Raw genomic sequence first — 19299 nt, 5'->3', positions numbered from 1 at the left:
TATTATATATTAATTGATAGAACTTATATCAATGAAAAATATATTTAAAATTCCATACATTCATATATTTGGACAATTAAAATGTGACGGAAAAAATACATGTATTTAAGGGGTTATTAATTTTGCTTAATCTATAATAATTTGCTTTGCTTAGCTATATATATGTTCTAACAAATTAATTAAATATGACCCCAATGTATTTATCATTTAGTTTTAACATGGAATAATTTAATAAACAAAATGTATAGATAAAGATTCGAACTCCATAAAATCATCACAATAGAACATATATAAAAAGAAAACACAATTAAAAGCACATACAATATGATACACTACACCTAGGTAGCTAACTAGCTAGCTACAACATTCTACTGCATTATGCGTAGAGAAGATTATTGCATGTACCTTACATTATCAACCAATCAATCAATCATATCAATCAATCAATAGTCGACGTTGTTTCATGATCATCAATAGTGGAATCTTGCTGCTGCTGCTGCTGCTGTTGCTTCTTTCCAGCTGAAACGGCTTTATTGTTATGCATCCAGACTTTGAGAACTTGTCGTTTAACTCCAACTTCTGAGCAAAAACTTTGAACCTGTGGATCATCTTCTCTTGGTATTCTCCACCCCACTTTTTCTGCAAATTCCAGCATTTTCTCCTTTTGTTCCTGAGTGAACTTGGATCTGAATCTCTTTTTTGTCATTCCGTATGGCAGCATTCCTCCTCCTGCGATGAAATGCAGCTCTTCGCTTGAAGATTCCCCCGTAGCATTAATGTTACCACCGCTTTCTCCCGTTGCAATCTTCATTGGGTGTGGCGAATCTAGAAAATATATTTATGCTTGAGACGTATATTATTCGTTTTACACAAAGATTTCCCCATAAAATGATACTCCCTCCGTCCCACCACATGTGTCATGTTTTAACTTTTCAAAGTTTGACTGTTAACTTTCAAAACATAAAAATAAACTACAAAATTTGTATCCTTCATATCAAAAATTCAGGATACCTCAATTCTAAATCTTATGATAAAAAATAAAACGTTTTATACGTTAACACAAGACCCAAAACAACTTTGGAGAACGTCTTAATTACGAGTATATGTTACTTATGTTTTTGTTCGAACATTCAGTGGGGATACGACATTAGGGAAATCTCACAGTATAATAGTGAAACCTTTCACGTACCCTAGACAACGAGATGTTGACCATGAGTTATACAAGTATTCGAAGGGAAAAACCCCAAGACCTGTCATCCCTAAAGATCGAACTCAAGATCTTAGGTATAACCGAAAGTGCCTATGACCAGCTGGGCCAACAGTTTTATTATGAAAACCAAAAATAAAAATAGGGAATGTTATGACTAGCTAGCTAGTAGTGTATATATACATATATCGGTACGTTGATTTCCTTACATGTAGATCCGCTCCTCGGAGTATTGATGGAAGATGCCCAATTCGGATGATGGTTGAAAAACGATGAAGGGGATGGTGATGGCGGAGGCGGGAGCGCAAGAAAGGGTCCAACTGGGATGGTGGCATTAGTTACTAATTTGCGGTGGAAGTTACGGTGACAATTACAGGCGGCACATTTGAGCGCTTCAAGGGTTCCGTCGTCTCCTGAAGGCATGAACTCGCCACATCCGTCAGTGACATTCCTTCCGTTGCTTGCGGCATGGTTTTTCAAACACTCTCGATACCGTACTAGAGGCGGCTGATGTAGGGGTGACTTCAACAGCCTAGATCCGACTGATATTGGTGTAACCGAAGCTCCAGATCCACCAAACCGATCATCTGGGTCTGATCCATGGTCCATGGTTTCTAAAGATGCTGGCTCACGAACCAAGTGGTGGCTGTTGCTGTTGTATGCAAGTGATGAAGATATCTGTGTTCTTATCTCTTTGTCAGTCCCACTACTCATCTCCATTAAGTAATTTCTTGATTAACTAAACCCTAACATTAATTAAAACATTCTTCATAAATTCATATACTAGCTAGCTAGTATACTAAACAAAGATTGACATATATATGACTTATAAATCATGATTAATTATTCAATATATGTTTGAACTCATTTCTAACTATCACAAGTTTATTACCTATATATACGCTTATGCAAATTAAAAGATTGCTATCCATATGTGATTTCTAAATGTGTCAAAGCAATATAAAATATACTATATTGTAAGTTAGTTAATTAAGTACTTGAAATAATTAAGTAGCTAGCTAGTATACTAAACAAAGATTGACATATATATGACTTATAAATCATGTTGATTAATTATTCAATATATGTTTGAACTCATTTCTAACTATCATAAGTTTATTACCTATATATACACTTATGCAAATTAAAAGATTGCTATCCATATGTGATTTCTAAATGTGTCAAAGCAATATAAAATATACTATATTGTAAGTTAGTTAATTAAGTACTTGAAATAATTAAGTAGCTAGTTATCAAAACCAACTCATCATTTGTTTGAAGATGGAATTGAAGAACAAACATATTTAAATTTGTAAGAAATTATGAAAACATTGAGAGAATATCACAACCTAAGATCGAGTGAGCTGAATCCGGTTTAAAGGTACAAAACCCAGAAACCGGATTTAGATCATTCGGAAGTATATTAAAAGAATTAGTTAAATGTGTGTAGATCTAGAATGGTGCCCTAACTAAAAGGTAAAGACAAGGATTAATTATATATACCTGCTTATAAGTAGTAGAAGAAGTGGCCGGAACATAAGCTAGCATGCACATATATACCTTTAATTAATTTGTGAATATAATGGAAGAATTAATTAGCTAGCTAGCTAGGGTTTAGATATGCTATACATATCGGGAGGATATACAGTGTGTGTGTTTCAGAGGTTCCAACAAGGGACAGCTTGGTTGCTTGAAGTGAAGCTAATTTAATTAAAAAGTGAAAGAGAGATATATGGGGAGAGTGAAAGAGAAAGAGATCGATCGAGTAGTGGGAAACAGCCCAAGAGCAAGAGATGACACTTAGAATATGATATATTTTTTGTTTTCTTTCAACTTTCGATCAAATCTCCTATATATGTACATCATATCTATCTAGTATAGTATGGCCGTATGGGTTAAATTTAGCTCATTGTGTAGCTAACTAGATCGATGGAGTAGTATAGTAGATGAATTTTTATTATTATTATAACCAACGATCTAGTAGATCGATTTTATTTTTATTTTTTTTAGTTCTAGCTAGTAGTAGTTGTTTTCTTAATTTCCTTCCCATAATGAACATACCTCGTATTTAATTAATTGTTACTAGTCTTTCAATATTTTCTGCAACAAAAGATAGTAGATGCAAATTAAAATTTTTAAGTAATGTGAGAATGAATGTATAAATGGGGCAAAACTGCTTATCAAGCCAATTTGAAATCATCAGTGGAGTATATATAGCAACTCCAACGTACGTACTCGAAAGAAAAACCAGGACTTTTGGAATTATTTGTTTCTCTCGTGCCTGGTGAAAGTTATACCTCATGCTACGCGTACAATTAATTCGTACAAGATATATATATTCCTTAAATTATGAATGTTTACCTTCACAATTAATTGTGGCATAATATCCAAAATATAATCGTATCAAATCATATCATATTATTAACAATAATCATACCACATCATATTTTTATATTAAAATATATATGACACAATTAAATAAAAGTTAAATTAAAATGATATATATCCGGCCAACCCTCTCCCAACGATGAGACACCCGTAATGGTGGGCACGACTCCACCTAAACATTAGATACGAAATATATACTACTATATGGAAAAAAATTTGGCAGATTGAAACATATCGATGTCTAGATATATTTCACATATACAGCAAAAATACTTGTCTTAAATATTCAATCACATTTCAAATTGCTTGTTTTGTGATTAATCTGTGGCCATATTTTTGAGATTTAAAAAGGAAAAAGAAGGCCACGATGAGGCCCTACACACTGCAAAATTGGTCCCCGTTTCACAAAAAAGGCCCTTAATTATTGGTCCCTTTTAACCCGGCTAACTCAACTCCATTTTCATGCTAAACCCATCCCTCACCGTCCCGTCCCTTTTGATCTTAATTTATTCAAACCAAATAGTTTTTTAAATTTTATTATTGTAAGTTTGTTAACTTTAAAGAGCATTAATTAGATTTCGTGAGTACTATATGACCATTACTACTCTTTTAGACATAAACTTCGTTGATGAACACTTTGAATGTTGTCTTGTTAATTTAACGATAACATGTTGCAATATCGATCAATGGTTGTCATGTTAATATAAAATGCACAATTTTATTCGGTTATACAAAATAAACGAAGACAACATTCAATGATGAAAATCGAACTTATTTGATTTTCTTTCTCATTTGACATGACCCCACCATTCCTTTACATTATCTTCAATCACACAATCTAGAATATAATTATCTCCTTTCAACTTTATAAATGTACTACGTTTTGTTATGGGCAGCTTTTCATCTTTCACGTTTTCAAATTATTATTATCTTTTATTAATTTACAGTTGTTGTTTGAAGCTCACCGTACGACACTTGGATTCGAATCATCTAAAGTTTGAAACTATCTTAACATTATCCTAATTTTAATTACCTTGTAAAGCATTTGACCATTTTATTTTTTTTAAAAGAGAACTTGATCGTCCCAAATTATCCGTCATTTTTATTTTTTTGACAAGTGAATTTTACCTCAAACGCGTATGATTTGTGTTAATCGCACAACGAAACGGTCTCACACTAAGCAGATTTTAAATACTATTTCTCACCATACCACCTCCTTAATCGGAAAATACCAAATTAATATTATCCTAATTTTAACTACCTTGTAAAGCATTTGACCATTTTATTTTTTCAAAAAAGAACTTGATCGTCCCAAATTATCCATCGCTTTTATTTTTTTAACAAGTGAATTTTACCTCAAACGCGTATGATGTGTGTTAATCGCACAACGAAACGGTCCCGCACTAAGTAGATCTTAAATAGTCTTTCTCACCATACCACCTCTTTAATTGGAAAATACCAAATTATCCATATTGGTATGCATCCAATATGGATGCACAAAAAAGAAAAAAAACGTGATTTTTTCGATTTTGACGGATCAATGTGTTATTAAACACTTAAATAATGATAAATAGTTCAGCACTATGTTAGTTTTATGAACGTTTAATGCATCAAAATAATATTTTTAAGTATTTTCACCGGAATGTTACCATATATATATATATAAATGTTGGACCTGGATCATGGATAAACTAACTATTACGATACGAATACTAATGCTTTAGAATAAGGAAACGGGTCTATAATATACTAAAACTATAACATCTTTCTCGTTCTAGTTAGTAGTACAACATCAAAGTATTAGAGTGTCCATCGACAAATGTTCTCTCCCAACTTTCGAATTTTATACTCCTTGGAACAGATAGTACAGCGTCAAAGTATTAGAGTGTTCATCGACAAATGTTCTCTCCCAACTTTCGAATTTTATACTCCCTGGAACAGACTGATCCCGAAGAAGGTGAATATTTTCATATGGCGAGTCATGAAAGATAGAATACCGACCAGACTCAACCTAAGTAGGCTCATCCTGAGTAGGCGTGGATTAGATATTGCTTCCATTCTTTGACCTCTTTGTATGTTGCAGGTGGAAACATGTAGCCACCTTTTTTCCTCGTGTAGTGTGGCTACTGAACTTCATTTTTACCTGTAAATTTGGTTTCGAATAGACTTGCCTTCTTCAACACCAATGGAGGTTCTGGACTGGATTAAGCAAACCAAATTTCGCAGCACCTACAAACAAGTTATTCATGCGGTCACTTTTGTATGGTGGTGGACATTGTGAAAACACCGGAATCACATTGTTTTTAAGGGGGGGGGGGGGGCAACTTCGAGTAAGGAGATGTTTGAGTCTATAGTATCCGTCTCTTATTCTTGGATCTCCACTCGTGGTAGGAAGTTAAACCTCTCGTGGTAGGAAGTTAAACCTCTCGTGGCACTTATGGGCCTTGAGTCCCTCTTTTATATTATAAGTACTTTGTTTCTTCGGTGTCTTGCCGAAGTTCTATTTTAGTTAATAAAACTGCATGTTAAAAAAAAAATACAGCGTTAAATTTTATTTTATAATTGTAAGTAAACTAAATCTCTATATATATTTATCGAGGAGCGTAACACCACCAGGTCAAAAGGGTAACACCACCAGGAAGATTATTAGCGGTGACGTCGCCGCTAATAGTGCGGGCTCCCATGTCTGTAATGGTAAATCTGACAAATAAATTAGCGGGCTCCCTGTCAGTATTGACTTTTACCTAGTGATGTTACCCTCTACCATATTTATAAGGTTTTTCTATATGTTTTTATTACGAAAAGTAGTGATAGCTATAAGTTTTTATCGAAGTTAACGAATTGGCCCATGTATAGCTAGGGACAAAAATCATGCAGTAAACTGTAGCCTGTGAGTAATCACCTGCGCATATATACAGTCATTACTTTCACCCAGCTCATGACATCATATCAGAGATGCTTCATAACACCCACCAATCATTAACTTTTACTTATACACAAATCAAATACGGAGTATACAATAAACTTTTCTATCAGTGTTATATATACGTTGAAGTAATAACTTACAGAGTACTTGGAACTATATTAATTTATTCACTGCAAGTTAATTAAAGTGATACATTTATAAAGTGAAATTAATCAAAAGGTCCCTAAAAGCGTTATTGATTGTTTCTTCTTTTTTTTTTTAAAAGAAAAGCTAATACCATTATATCTTTTGTTTTATGGCAAATCAGATGTGCATATAGGTTATTTGGCACATACATTGGAAACACCTTTTTCATGAAAACAATGAATTAGTAACATGTTAATAACGACTTAACAAGTTATTTTATTAAAAACTTAAATTAAATGTATGATACATTGGACAAAGAAGAAACCAATGGGGTCTATTGGCCATTGGCGGTTTTTGACCTTGTCTAAGGCCCCAACTAGCCCAGCTTATAGATTACAGACCTGGCCCATTACATATTACATTTACATGCGGAGTTTTTGTTTTGTTTTGTTTGACGAAGTCAAACGCTATGGTTTTAGTCTTCAAAAAAGGATAGTTAATGAATATAATTTGGTGTTTTGAAAAAAGAGATTTGTTGTTTTCAATATTAAATAGTAATTAAGTAGAATTTGATCTTATAACCTCAACTACTATATATACCTGAATGAGTTCAAATGCATAAATTAACACGTTATTAGATAACGTTTGCTGTTGGCTTTCGTTATTTGAAATATTTCATTACATATATGTGTGCATGTACATGTGTATGTGCAAAAAGTCTCATATTATCTGTTAGTTTACGTATGGATATGTAGATTGAGTTTCAAATTAAATACAAATATAATAAAAGTTCGCTAAAAAATAATATTGCATTTGTCCACACTTTTAGTAAGTGTGAACAAATTAAAAATCTTGTCACGCTTTTTTGTGTATACAAATATATAGAAATAAAAAGTGTATGTAAATTTTTCCACACTAAAAAGTGTGTAGAACCAAAATTTCACACTTTTTAGAGTGAACTTTCATAATTATTTTGTAACGCCTTATTATACACACTTTTTAGTGTGAAAAAATTTTTACATACTTTTATTTGTACAAACATAAAAGCGTGACAAAAATTTAAATTGTTCACGCTAACTAAAAGTGTAAATAAATACAACATTATTTGTAGTGGTTAGTTAATCAATAAAAAAAAGAGATTAGTACATTAATATGTAAACAACTTTATACGAATTGTGATAGTATGTATTGAACTTCAATCATGTGCATTATATGTAATAAACTTTTGAATACTGTGCATTATATGTACTCACGTATATGTGACAACCATATAGGCTGCCACATGTAAGTTTTTTATTGGTCAGATGCATACAATGAATACGATTTAAAAGTTCATTGCATACAATGTACATGATTGAAGTTTGATACACACTATGACAATTCATATAAAGTTGATTGCATTTTGAAATACTAATCCTTAAAAAAAAATAAGTAAAATGATCACCATTGAGTACGTGCATATATAATGAAGTTTTGTTTTTAGTAGATCGAGTTTGATAACGATCGATCTTCCATTTATTGTCCTTAAGTAGACTTTGATTTTTGTAATTTGTACATTAACGATCTATATAATTCCATTCGTTCCAAGAATCGAATAACATAATTCTTTGTTTGTCTTTTTAACAACCGTATTCGTAAACTAAAACCAATGATATCGTTAATGCAAATGATGAGATCTCATCAAAAAACAACAAAAACAATTATACTTAGAACAATAGAGAAATTATAGTAATAATCAATAACATTAATAGTAGTGCCTTTTATTATTAATTTCCTAATTTAGTAACTAATGCATCGTACGTGATAATCCATCGGGTATACGAGCGGTAAACCTTAAATTATCTTTATGTTACATTCAGTTCGTATAGACATATTCATAAGTTACTATACAATACAATCTTTCTCCTTTCGCTTTGATGATTTATAACCGGATTTTTTCCAAAAGATTTCTTGAAACTGTTTTCATGATCATTTTTATTGAACTTCATCTCCATCATCACGTCCATCTTACCCCATGTGAATCTATCTTTAGCAAGCCATCGTTGTATCTTCCCCGATGTTGTTTTTGGAATACTTCCATTTTTCACTAAGACGACCGTGTCCACTTGAACGCCCTCTTCCTTTAAGACACACGCTCTTATTCCTTCACATATTCCTCTCAATATACTTTCTTGTTTCTCATTGCTCTTTTGCATCTCCGCAACAATGGCGATCATATTTCCATCAATCTGAAATGCTGCAACGCATCCTCCACGAAGTAATGTCGTGCACGATTCGTATGCTGCGGTTTCTAGATAATGTGCATGTGTTTCAACCCCGTTTTCATGTTTAATAATGTCTGCGCATCGTCCTGTTACAAAGAGGAATCTTTCAGGGCCTTTTATGATTCCACGATCGCCTGTTCGAATGAAGCGTTCATGGGTGAAGTTTCCGCCTTTTAGTCTACTTTGAAATATTTCTTGGGTTAAAGAAGGATGGCTCAAGTATCCGGAGGCGTTGCTTGGAGAAGAAGCAATCCACATTTCCCCCTCGATTCCATCTTTGACGAGTTCATTTGTTTCCTCGTCAACAATAACGATGTTGATTTGATCTTCATCATCATCTTCATCATACTTAAGGCGGGCACTTGGTACTAGCTTTTTGTGGATTGGGAAATCAATTCCCAACACTTTTGATCTCCATGCGGTGGAGACAAAAGTGGAATTCTCAGCTAACCCGTATGATGGGGAAATCGAGGAAGTGTTCAGACCAAAAAGGCTGAACACTTCCACAAAGTGCTTAATTGCATCGTGGTATATTGGTTCATTGATGATTATCAAGTTCTTCATGGTCCTTAGGTTTATAGTAAGGCCATCTTTGTTGAAAATTTGACCTCGTTTAATAACCAATGGCAATGTGAATGAGGGTACTGGAGTGCACGTCGCCTTGAACTCGGTAATCAACTCGAGCCAAATCCTTGGACGTTTGATGAATGCGTTTGGTGAGGTCAACACACAAGTCGCGCCTGAAACGATTGTCAACAAGAGAAACATGAGCCCACAATCATGGTATTGGGGTAGCCATGAGGTTATCATGCTATTCGGATGAAGATCATAGGATTTTCTAGCTACTCTAACGTTATGAGCGGCTGATCCAGCTGTTACCAAGACAGGCTTGGGTATTCCGGTTGCACCTGAGGTGTACTGTACCAAGTACACCTCATCTGGCTTGCAACCTTGATATGATGAATGTAAGCTCTTGTACCTTGAGCTTACATTTTTATCTTTCAAATCTTCCATGGATACCCAACTGAGCTTACACAGTAGATTAGCGAGATGGTTTTCATGGTGAGAAAATTTGATATACTGATGGACCTTTGCAATGTAACCTCGGTCCGCAATAGCTGCTTTTGGCCTAGTTTGAGACAAAACACGAATAAGATGATGGTGGTCATCGTTTGAAAACTTTGGGTTTGGAGGAATGATGGGCACTCCCATTAGTCCAGCTCGTTGACATCCAAATAAGATCTCCACAAGCTCGAGCCCGGGAGAGCATAGGATAACGAGGGTGTCGCCCCTTTGAAAGGATAATAGGAGCTGGGAGGATATCGAGTCTACTGAGTTGTTTAGCCCCTCGTAAGTGAGACTGGAGCATTTTAATGAACCGGGTGACTGACCATCTTCGGCCCAAATGAAAGCCGGCTTGGACCTGAAGGAAGGAAGGTTAGCCCAGACCGGGAGGTACTGATCAACTACTGGCTGGTCCGGAAAACAAGGGTCATAATTCTCAAAGCTCATATTTAATTGTTTCTCTAATTATAAGTTGTAGTAGTGCATGAAACAAGTGATTTCTTCACTAGCTTTTATACAGAAACTTCAAAATTAATATTGTGCTATAGGAGCATCTAATATTCTCTAATTTCATCTCGAGTCTATTAGTTTTGGTTTTTTACTTAAACACCCTGCTATTTGTTGCTTTGCTAGAATTTTAAATGATTTGGCACATTAATTTGTCATGTATTTTTCAAATGTATGTGAATTTCAGTTATACCTAGCTAATTGCTAAAGGTATTAAAATGTAACTACAAAATAAGTAAAAGTATAAAAACGTAATTAATGAATTACTCAAGGATTAATTAGTCGCTTCATGGATAAGCCCATAAACACATACACCTTATGCAAGACAAATGAACATAGACAGAAAAGTGAGTATTAAAATAGACGTTCGATCTTGACACCAGAATATTACCCGAATTATGAAATATTTAGTGATTTTTTAGATAATATTCTCCGAGTATATCCTCGAGTGACTTTGAGTCTTTGTCTCGATATATAAATGTACGTATTCATGGTCCAGGGTTCTGGCGGCAAATCAAATGGAGAGCGTATATATATTATAATTCGGGTTATAACTAATGCTAAAAAACAAGATTAATATTATCAAATTTGATTATTAATACCTTGACATTCTGTACCATGTTTCTTTTTTTTTCTTTGTTTTTGTGTGTAAAGTTTGTTTTGATTCAGACGTGTTGGAGGCAATTTTAACCAACAAATCGCTAGACTTCCAACCCCCTTCTCATGGAAAATACCTTGAGATGAGAAACCCAAAACTCAAACCCGAGACCTTGGGAAAACTCACCTCCGGGACCCACATAATGGATTTAGAAGATACCCCTGGCCAACCACCAAATGGAGTTGGTTTTCTGTACCATGTTTCTAATTAGTCGAATTTGACCTTTTTTGTTTTTTTTAAGAAATAGAAGAAGAAGAAAAAATTAAGATATATCGGATTTTGTTGGGAAAAATACATAAAAAGGTAAGCTATTTACACAAATTTTCTTTTAAAGGTAACCTATTTTGTTTTCGTCTATTTAAAGGACCCTATTTCCAAAAATTTTCTAATAAAGGGTATTTCGTTAGTTTTGGACAGACGACGCCTGTTAAATGTCACGTCACCGATTCCACGTCATCAGATTTGCTGATGTGGCAGTTGACTTAACTTATATATGTTCGTTTTGGATAAGTTAGTCAAAGTCAACTGCCCTGTTAACTAATCTGATAACGTGGCATCGGTGATGTGGCATTTAACAGACATCGTTTGTCAAAAACTAACGAGATACCCTTTATTAGGAAATTTTTAGAAATAGGGTCCTTTAAATAGACGTAAACAAAATAGGTTACCTTTAATAAGAAATTTGTGTAAATAGGTTACCTTTTTATGTATTAAACCCGATTTTGTACTGAATGTTCCTCATACTATTTGAGATTTATCCGATCCATCACGAACTACTTCATAATGTATATTGAGCATTCAGATTAGTTCATTAATTGCAAGCTGTAGACAGTATTCTAAATCTGATCGAAACTTTACTTCACTTAATAGTTCTGTAAAGTAGGTTTAACGACAAAATAAAATTTATAGCTAAGCATTATTATTTCACACGGACAGGGTAAAACAAGAAGCAAGAAAAAAAACACGAAAACGATGTTGTATATACTTGATGGAATATGCTTTATCTTTAACAAGGATAAATAGTAGTAGTAGTAGTTTTTTTAATAGTTAGTCGGTATATTAGATATCAGGTAACATCTCACTGTGAAATCTTACACGTACTTTAGACTATGAGATGTAAATCATAAGCTATTACAGGTGATTCAGGGGAAAAACCTACAGAGTTGTCACTCCTAAGAGTCAAATCCAGGACCTATGAAAAAAATCAGGGATGCATCTGCGAGTTGAGCTAGGTTCATTTGCAATGGTAGTAGTAGTAGTTACTTTGAATTTTGCGGTAAAAATATTTTTAACCGTTTAGTACATATTATTGTGTGTACATATATTGTTACTACTTTTTGTGGTTTATACATTCTAAAATACAATGATTTTTTTATAGTTTATTTTACACCATGAGTATAGTACGCTTCTGAAAAAAACGTTAAAAAACTAAAATAGTTGAAATAATAACGTTATTATCTCAGCAGTTATTGGTCATGTTGATAGAATGATATATTTCCAGCCCAAACAATGCCAAATTGTATTATTAAGTAATAATAATAGGTAGAAAACAATTGTATTTACAGATGGATGTTGTCGTCTTGCTGTTATATATCTCCCAAATATGCTGAATTAAATGATGCTTTTGGCATTCATGTGCAAATGAAATGGATGCAAAGTGGTGTAGTAAATTTCGGATGAACCGAAAAGACGTGCGCTTTATATCGATTCTACACATGCATCTAAAAGCCATTGATAATAACATTTATTTTTTATATTTGCGTGCACAAATTTTAGTCGTAAAGGTATATATCGCGGGTCAGTTATACAATATCATTCGGACATAGTATATTTAACAAAAATCCAATCTTTTTTAAAAAATTTCATTTATTGCATAAAGAAATCATTCAGTTCGATAACACCCATAAAACCAAAAAAAAAAAAACGAACACCCATAAAAACCACTCTGGTTCGTTCCCTGTTTATATATGTGTCGTAGGTATACTGTACGAGTAAGTTTCATAACGGGGAAACGAAAACAAATAACTTAAACTTATTTACATTTTACATAATTATGTTTACAACTTATACAACTCATTTGACTAGTAAATTTTACGAAAAACATTTGGAGACGCCTAAGAAACTAAAAACACATCGAAGTTAATGGATTAAGCAATGGCATTTCTTCTCGCCTCTAAACAAAAGTTACATAAACTATATATATAAGACTTTCATTAAAAATTTGTCGCCTATTGATATAACCTTAGGGGTGTTTGGCTGGAATGGAAATTGGAAAGGGTGGAAAAAGAATGGGAAAAATTTCTCATGTTTGGTTGTAATGGAGAATGCGAAAGAGAATGGAGAAGTTGGAATCGATTTCATTCCCTCCATTCTTTATAAATTGTAGAGAATAGATGGGAATGGAAAAAAAAAAATTTTTTTAATGATGTTATATCTATTAAATTTAATACTTATTTAAAATTTTGTATGTTTCATATATTTATTCTCTGCTTGTACCAAACGACGGAATCCATTTTCTTTCCAAATACTCATTCTCTTTCCCACTATATTCATTTTTCTATTACATTTTCATTCTCTTTGATTCACTCGTATCAAACATCCCCCTAGGTGTGTTTGGGTTATAGCTTATTTGATAGTCGTGTTAGCTTATTTCCTTATAAAGGTAAGATAAGCTTTATTTTAGTATTTAGGTAAGCTTATTAGCATGGGCTTATTAGTTTATTCAAGCCCATTTACTTAGTTTATTATATTTAAGTTCATTCAAACACTAGATTGAATTTTTAGCTTTATAAAGATAAATCATAAGCTACTTATTTTAATAAACATAAGTTCGATATTTAAATGACTAAATCTAATATGCCGTTCAAAAAGAAAGAAAAAAGTTCGATATATATATAAGCCAACCCCTAACACCGGCCCAAACCAAAAACCGGCTTAGGTCCCATACGGGCCATACAGCCAACATGTAAATTAAAGTTGCCCGTGTTTGGACTTTTTAACTATGGGCTTATATACAATTTCCATGTTTTATGTGGGCTTCAGCAAAATTAAGAAACCTGGACCACCTTAATAGTTCTATTCTTGGCCTGGTGCAAAAAAAATTAGAAAAGACCACGTCCATGCTTTTGCGGCATTCTAAGGCCGGTCGGTCCTATCTTTTTTAGTGAGTCGTATTCTCTAGCTCAGGTGAGCTGTTTTAGCAACCCATTTCCTAGCTAGGGTCAGTACATATAGCAAGTAAGGTACTAAAATTAACCATATTATTTGGTAAATATGCAAATCTGGTCTAATACCAACCTTATAGGACACCAGCTAGCTAGCTAGAATTAAAAAAAAAAATTGAGTTGTTAATGACTTGAATTTTAAAAAAAAATTAGCACTAAATGGATATCAATTTCAATCTTCGGCAAAAATTAGAATAGAAAGGATCGATGAGGGGGAAGAACTACTTTATTTAATTGGCGTTCTTGTACGCGGCCAATACTAAATTATACTCTCGAGGCCTCGATTACCAAATAATGTATTGATGGTCATTTATATGTTCTGATCATGATGAAGACATGCATCCACTGGTAGTGTCACCATTTTTGTAGTTGGGCAGCGGAATTTGATCAGCCTCGATTGCCTTGACATCATCAACCAGCTTTTGGTAGTGAATCTTCACTTCCTCGGCAGTCTTCCCTATGACCTTTCCGATCTTCAGAAATCGCTCAGGGTCCTTGTCGTCGTAAGTAACCAAAGCATGCTCAAACAGCTTGTTTTGCTCCCAAGTCCAGTTGGAACTCGAAGCCATTTCTTCAATTCAATCAAGAAAACAAAAAACTAGCTAGCTAGCTAGAAAATAATAATAAAAAAAAAACAGCTAAAATTAAGGAGGAAAAATATATGATGTGTGGATATATGCATATATTTATGCTTCTGTATATATACAAAAGTTGAGTCCTTAAGGGCTTGATAATCAGTGCCATATATACATGCATTCAACCAACTGATCAGTGTCTGTAACGGTCTAAGAGAGTAGATATTGGCTTTTTGTGAAGATAAATTAATAGTGAAAAGTCCTTGTAACTCGTTACGTTTCTGGCAAAAAAGAAACAGGTTAATTTTTAGTGGGTGGATCAGTGCTAGTTTAATTAAATGTAATGTAAAAACATTAATTTGTACTTATTTACCAGCTGGTATATATATGGGCTCTTATCTATCTATCTCTTATTTGGCAGAACACGAGGTGGAATCAGATCAGTAGTAGCAGAGTCACTAATTTGCCAATACATTAAGTCACGGACATAGCAATTTTCAAAACCATTTATAGAATCCTTGTAGATCGATCAATTATCAATATATACATATTTGAATAGATGAATGATAACAACAACCATTTATATATAGAATCCTTAATTTGGTCAATTTTCTAGAAAAATTTCTTGAAGTAGTAGTTTTTTATTTTTGTTTTGTCAAAGGAGTTTTTAGGGAAAAAAGTTTGTGAAACAAGGTGTTCCGGCAGTGGCACTGCCGGTCTCACATATCTTAAGCGAAGCCGGCGTTGCCACTGCCGGTCTCGCCTTTCTTATTCCAATGCCGGTCTCGAGTGGTTCGAACAGAGGGAGCAGAGGAGGCAGAGAAATGACTACTCAACTCGACTTGTATTTACTTAGATGTGGATTTTATTTAAAGTAACAGATATGGTTTGAGATATATATACACGAGCAAAATAATTGAGCCTGCAGTCAACACCAACCATCTGCTACCTGCTTTAAGCGAGACCGGCAGTGGGAGCCACGGCTTCGCTCCTGAAAGGTGAGACCGGCAGTGGGAGCCACAGACTCGCTTAAGAAAGGCGAGACCGGCAGTGGCAACGCCGGCTTCGCTTAAGATATGCGAGACCGGCAGTTGAACTGCCGGAACACCTTGTTTCACAAATTTTTTTCCCTAAAAACTCCTTTGACAAAACAAAAATAAAAAACTACTACTTCAAGAAATTTTTCCAGTTTTCTATACTTTTCCGAACCAGCTGGCTTACATGGTTTTTGAAAAAGACCAACTGTTTTTGAAAAACTTTTTTCTTTAACGGCATTTCTATCTAACTTCTAAACTATAGATTGTAGAAATTAAAACAATAACTCTGTAACTTAAATAAAGTTAATGTCGGAAAACTATGAGTTAGTAGTAGTTATCGAAAGCAAAATTTTGATAATAATTAAAGAAAAAAAGAAGGTCAAACTAAAGCTAATAGAAGCTCAAAAATGTGTATAGATTGGCCTGCCCTTGGTCCATGCGACGCTTACTTTTTTGGCCTCTGTTTTAGCCTCAGGAACAACGTTCCGTCTATAATCAATATCTTCCAGCTGCTGGGTTACTACATTTCTTATTTTTATGGTCTGTGTTTCCGCGCGCATTATAGCTTTGTGTTACTCCCATCCAGCCCGCCGCTATTTCTTAATTGGCCATGCTGGTGGCGTCTGTATTTTTGCCCCACATTGCTTGATACTTCTAGTAACTTAACTCTGTGCTTAAGTCTTTAACAAAAGGTTCCAAACTTAAACAATGCCGGCTCAGGCAACCGTTTGGAAGTTGTAATTTAATTTGAACTATTATAAATTATATTAATCCATATATATCTCTGCAAGAATATTCCGAATGCGTCATCATCTATAAGTGGTGTAACAGTTCATGATATATAATATTCACTTCCATAATTCTTTATAGCTAATGAGAGGACCCATCTTATTCATATTCTGTGGCACTTCAAGTTAGCTAGAGAGAGATCACAATATTATATATCCACACACTATAATTAGTATAATGTTACCACAACATGCATTATCGTATATACCATATGTTTGAGCAAAAGTGGAGTATCAATGCATCAAATTAAAACAGAATAAGTTAATTGTTAGCATATATAATTAAAGGATTTACTTTGAAACTGGCCCAAGAGGCACATCTGTTCAAATACATCACATCCCTCCAAAATTGACATCACACTGGGAATAATGGAAAGGTGATCATACCCAAAATGTAATAGTTCAAGCTAGAGATAATTAAGATAACTTATCATCCTTAATTGCTTAATTAATTAGCTGTTTCTTCTCTCCCTTTGAGATCTGTCTCTTTCAAAAAAATGTGGTCCTTTATTTTACGTCAGGTTTATTTCCATTTTAGCGGGCCAGTCAAAGTTGTTTGGTGTGACTCAAATTTATATATGGTGTGCATTATTGATTATTCACTACATTTTTGGACTAGAGATCGTGGTTTGCCACAGGAGTACTGTGATTTACTACTGATCAATAGCATGCAGAGTTCGTTAATAATTAATTAAGTGTGGTAATTAGGCATGAAGAAACAGAAAATGAGGTTATGTATCATCTAAGATAAATTCTTAGCTAGCTAGGCGAATCTAGACCAAATTAAACCACTTTCACTAAGATAAGTACTAGCTAGATTACTAGTATGTGTTGCAGTCATGTCTCATACAATAGATTCTAATAGATGTACAATGTTATATAGTCTTTAGCAACGGATTAACGTCAGTTTGACCATCGGTAAAGTTCAGTTTTCTAATAGTGCATGATACAAACATCCTTTAGAAAATTAGTTGCGAAAGTCGTATTAATTTTCTTTATATAAAAAGCACCAACTCCATGTTCCATGGAACTTGAGCAAAGTAGTTTGAGAAGGAGGGTTGCTTTATTGATCAATCAGCGTACGTATATTCTTTGTACTTGGTAATACTTTCATCGAAACTTCAGACAATGCAACCTGCTTCAGACAAAGCCATATATAGATGAGTTATATATTACATAACAACTTAACTCTACCTATATTATATGGATAATGATAAATATGCCCAATACTTTGCCTAAAAGTATGTCTAATTTATTTAAGTTTTGACACATAGATTCTACATTTTCTCTTTCATAATTTTTACCATTGAATTTGGCATGGGTAAATCCCTCCTTATTAGGCATACTTTTAGGCTTATTTTTTAGACACATTAATCGGTTTCCATATTATATCTACTCTGTAACATGCATATTTCCATGCCGGTTTCATACATAGGAAACCAAATTCAGAAATTTATTTACCTTGGCTCTAGCTGGTAGGATACATTGGCTGATCCACTGGTTTTGTAGTTTGGCAGTGGCACTTTACCCGACTCAATTTGTTCCACGTCTTCAACAAGCAACTGGTACTGTCTCTTCACTTCCTCTACAGTCCTCCCGGTTACCTTTGCAATGTTTTGCCACCGGTCAGGGGTGTCCTTGTCGTAGATAGCCAAGGCATTCTCAAAAAGCTTGTTTTGCCTATGGCTCCACGTGGAATTCGAATTCATTGCTTTAATCTTTCTTTAAGAGATAGGTATCTGAAAGAAGGCAATATTGAATACAAAATAAGAGCTAGCGCTAGGGAACTATATTAGAACTGATGCATGTCATAACTAATTGGTATCTCTATTTATAGGGAAAAAATGGAGAAAGATGAGAGGGTTAATTAAGGTTTTTTAATCTAGAAATCCGTAGTGGAACTGATCAAGATCGAACTTTAAGTTATTCCTTGTGTTTTACTTCCAAATTTAACAAATTAATTTGTTTAGTTTGGGTAGTTTATACTACATTACTTTTGTTTGTAGTACTGTAATCAAATTCAATGTAATATATATATATATATATATATAGGGAAAAAGGAATATAAGGTTGTCTGGCACCTAAGCTTAGGTGTGGAACCCCTCACATACTAATATTTTATTATTTCTTGTTTAATGAATAAATGCATGGGCCCCCATGATTTTTATGGATTAAAAAAACAATATGTGAGTGTTCCACACCTAAGCTTAGATACCCGACAGCCTTATATTCCCCTCCCCCATATATATATATATATATTGAAAAGTTATTTTGAGAAACTTTTTTTTGCAAGAACCTTTGAGAACTTTTCAAATCAAGCCCAACCGATTATTATTCTTTACATGAAAATTGTTTTTTGAATGTTTTCTGAATAACTTATGTGTAATTTTGAAGTTTATAATTGTGTGGAGGCATAGATTATCATCCATTATACAATTATGTGAAGATTTGGATTCTTGATCACATGTGCACGAATATTGTTATGATTACATGTGATCGACTTGCATACATCTGATCATAGCAATATTCGTGCA

General features: G+C 33.8%; 3 protein-coding genes across 5 annotated transcripts; all 3 read right to left on the bottom strand.

Moving 5' to 3' along the window:
• Positions 1-227: 227 nt before the first annotated feature.
• Positions 228-3004, bottom strand: LOC122588902 (zinc-finger homeodomain protein 5-like). 3 transcript variants are annotated; one of them, XM_043761121.1, is made up of 3 exons: positions 2711-3004; positions 1417-1953; positions 228-825 (listed from the first exon to the last, which is right to left on the bottom strand). In XM_043761121.1, the coding sequence occupies exons 2-3, from the start codon at positions 1925-1927 to the stop codon at positions 440-442; spliced, it is 897 nt and encodes a 298-aa protein (XP_043617056.1). In that variant the 5' UTR covers positions 1928-1953; positions 2711-3004; the 3' UTR covers positions 228-439. The 3 variants fall into 3 exon arrangements, with proteins under 3 accessions (XP_043617056.1, XP_043617057.1, XP_043617058.1); XM_043761122.1 differs by having other exon boundaries at positions 1417-1946; XM_043761123.1 differs by having other exon boundaries at positions 1417-1859.
• Positions 3005-8521: 5517 nt separating this feature from the next.
• On the bottom strand, positions 8522-10423 carry LOC122588255 (long-chain-fatty-acid--AMP ligase FadD26-like). Its single transcript, XM_043760373.1, has one exon. The coding sequence runs from the start codon at positions 10421-10423 to the stop codon at positions 8522-8524; it is 1902 nt and encodes a 633-aa protein (XP_043616308.1).
• Positions 10424-18222: 7799 nt separating this feature from the next.
• LOC122588254 (transcription factor RADIALIS-like) lies at positions 18223-18494 on the bottom strand. The gene has a single exon (XM_043760372.1). It carries the CDS (start codon positions 18472-18474, stop codon positions 18223-18225), a length of 252 nt encoding a protein of 83 aa, XP_043616307.1. The 5' UTR covers positions 18475-18494.
• Positions 18495-19299: the final 805 nt, after the last annotated feature.

This window comes from Erigeron canadensis, chromosome 2 (genome assembly GCF_010389155.1).
Source record: "Erigeron canadensis isolate Cc75 chromosome 2, C_canadensis_v1, whole genome shotgun sequence".
In the NCBI taxonomy this organism is placed as follows: domain Eukaryota; kingdom Viridiplantae; phylum Streptophyta; class Magnoliopsida; order Asterales; family Asteraceae; genus Erigeron; species Erigeron canadensis.
This window is presented reverse-complemented; position numbering and strand designations above follow the sequence as displayed.

Bases quoted from the DNA above. Each gene is read 5' to 3' on its own strand.
- LOC122588902 (XM_043761121.1), bottom strand. From the start codon at position 1,927: ATGGAGATGAGTAGTGGGACTGACAAAGAGATAAGAACACAGATATCT. The intron at 826-1,416 runs GTAAGGAAATCA...TATATTTTCTAG, and splicing joins TCCGAGGAGCGGATCTACAT to ATTCGCCACACCCAATGAAG.
- LOC122588255 (XM_043760373.1), bottom strand. From the start codon at position 10,423: ATGAGCTTTGAGAATTATGACCCTTGTTTTCCGGACCAGCCAGTAGTT.
- LOC122588254 (XM_043760372.1), bottom strand. From the start codon at position 18,474: ATGAATTCGAATTCCACGTGGAGCCATAGGCAAAACAAGCTTTTTGAG.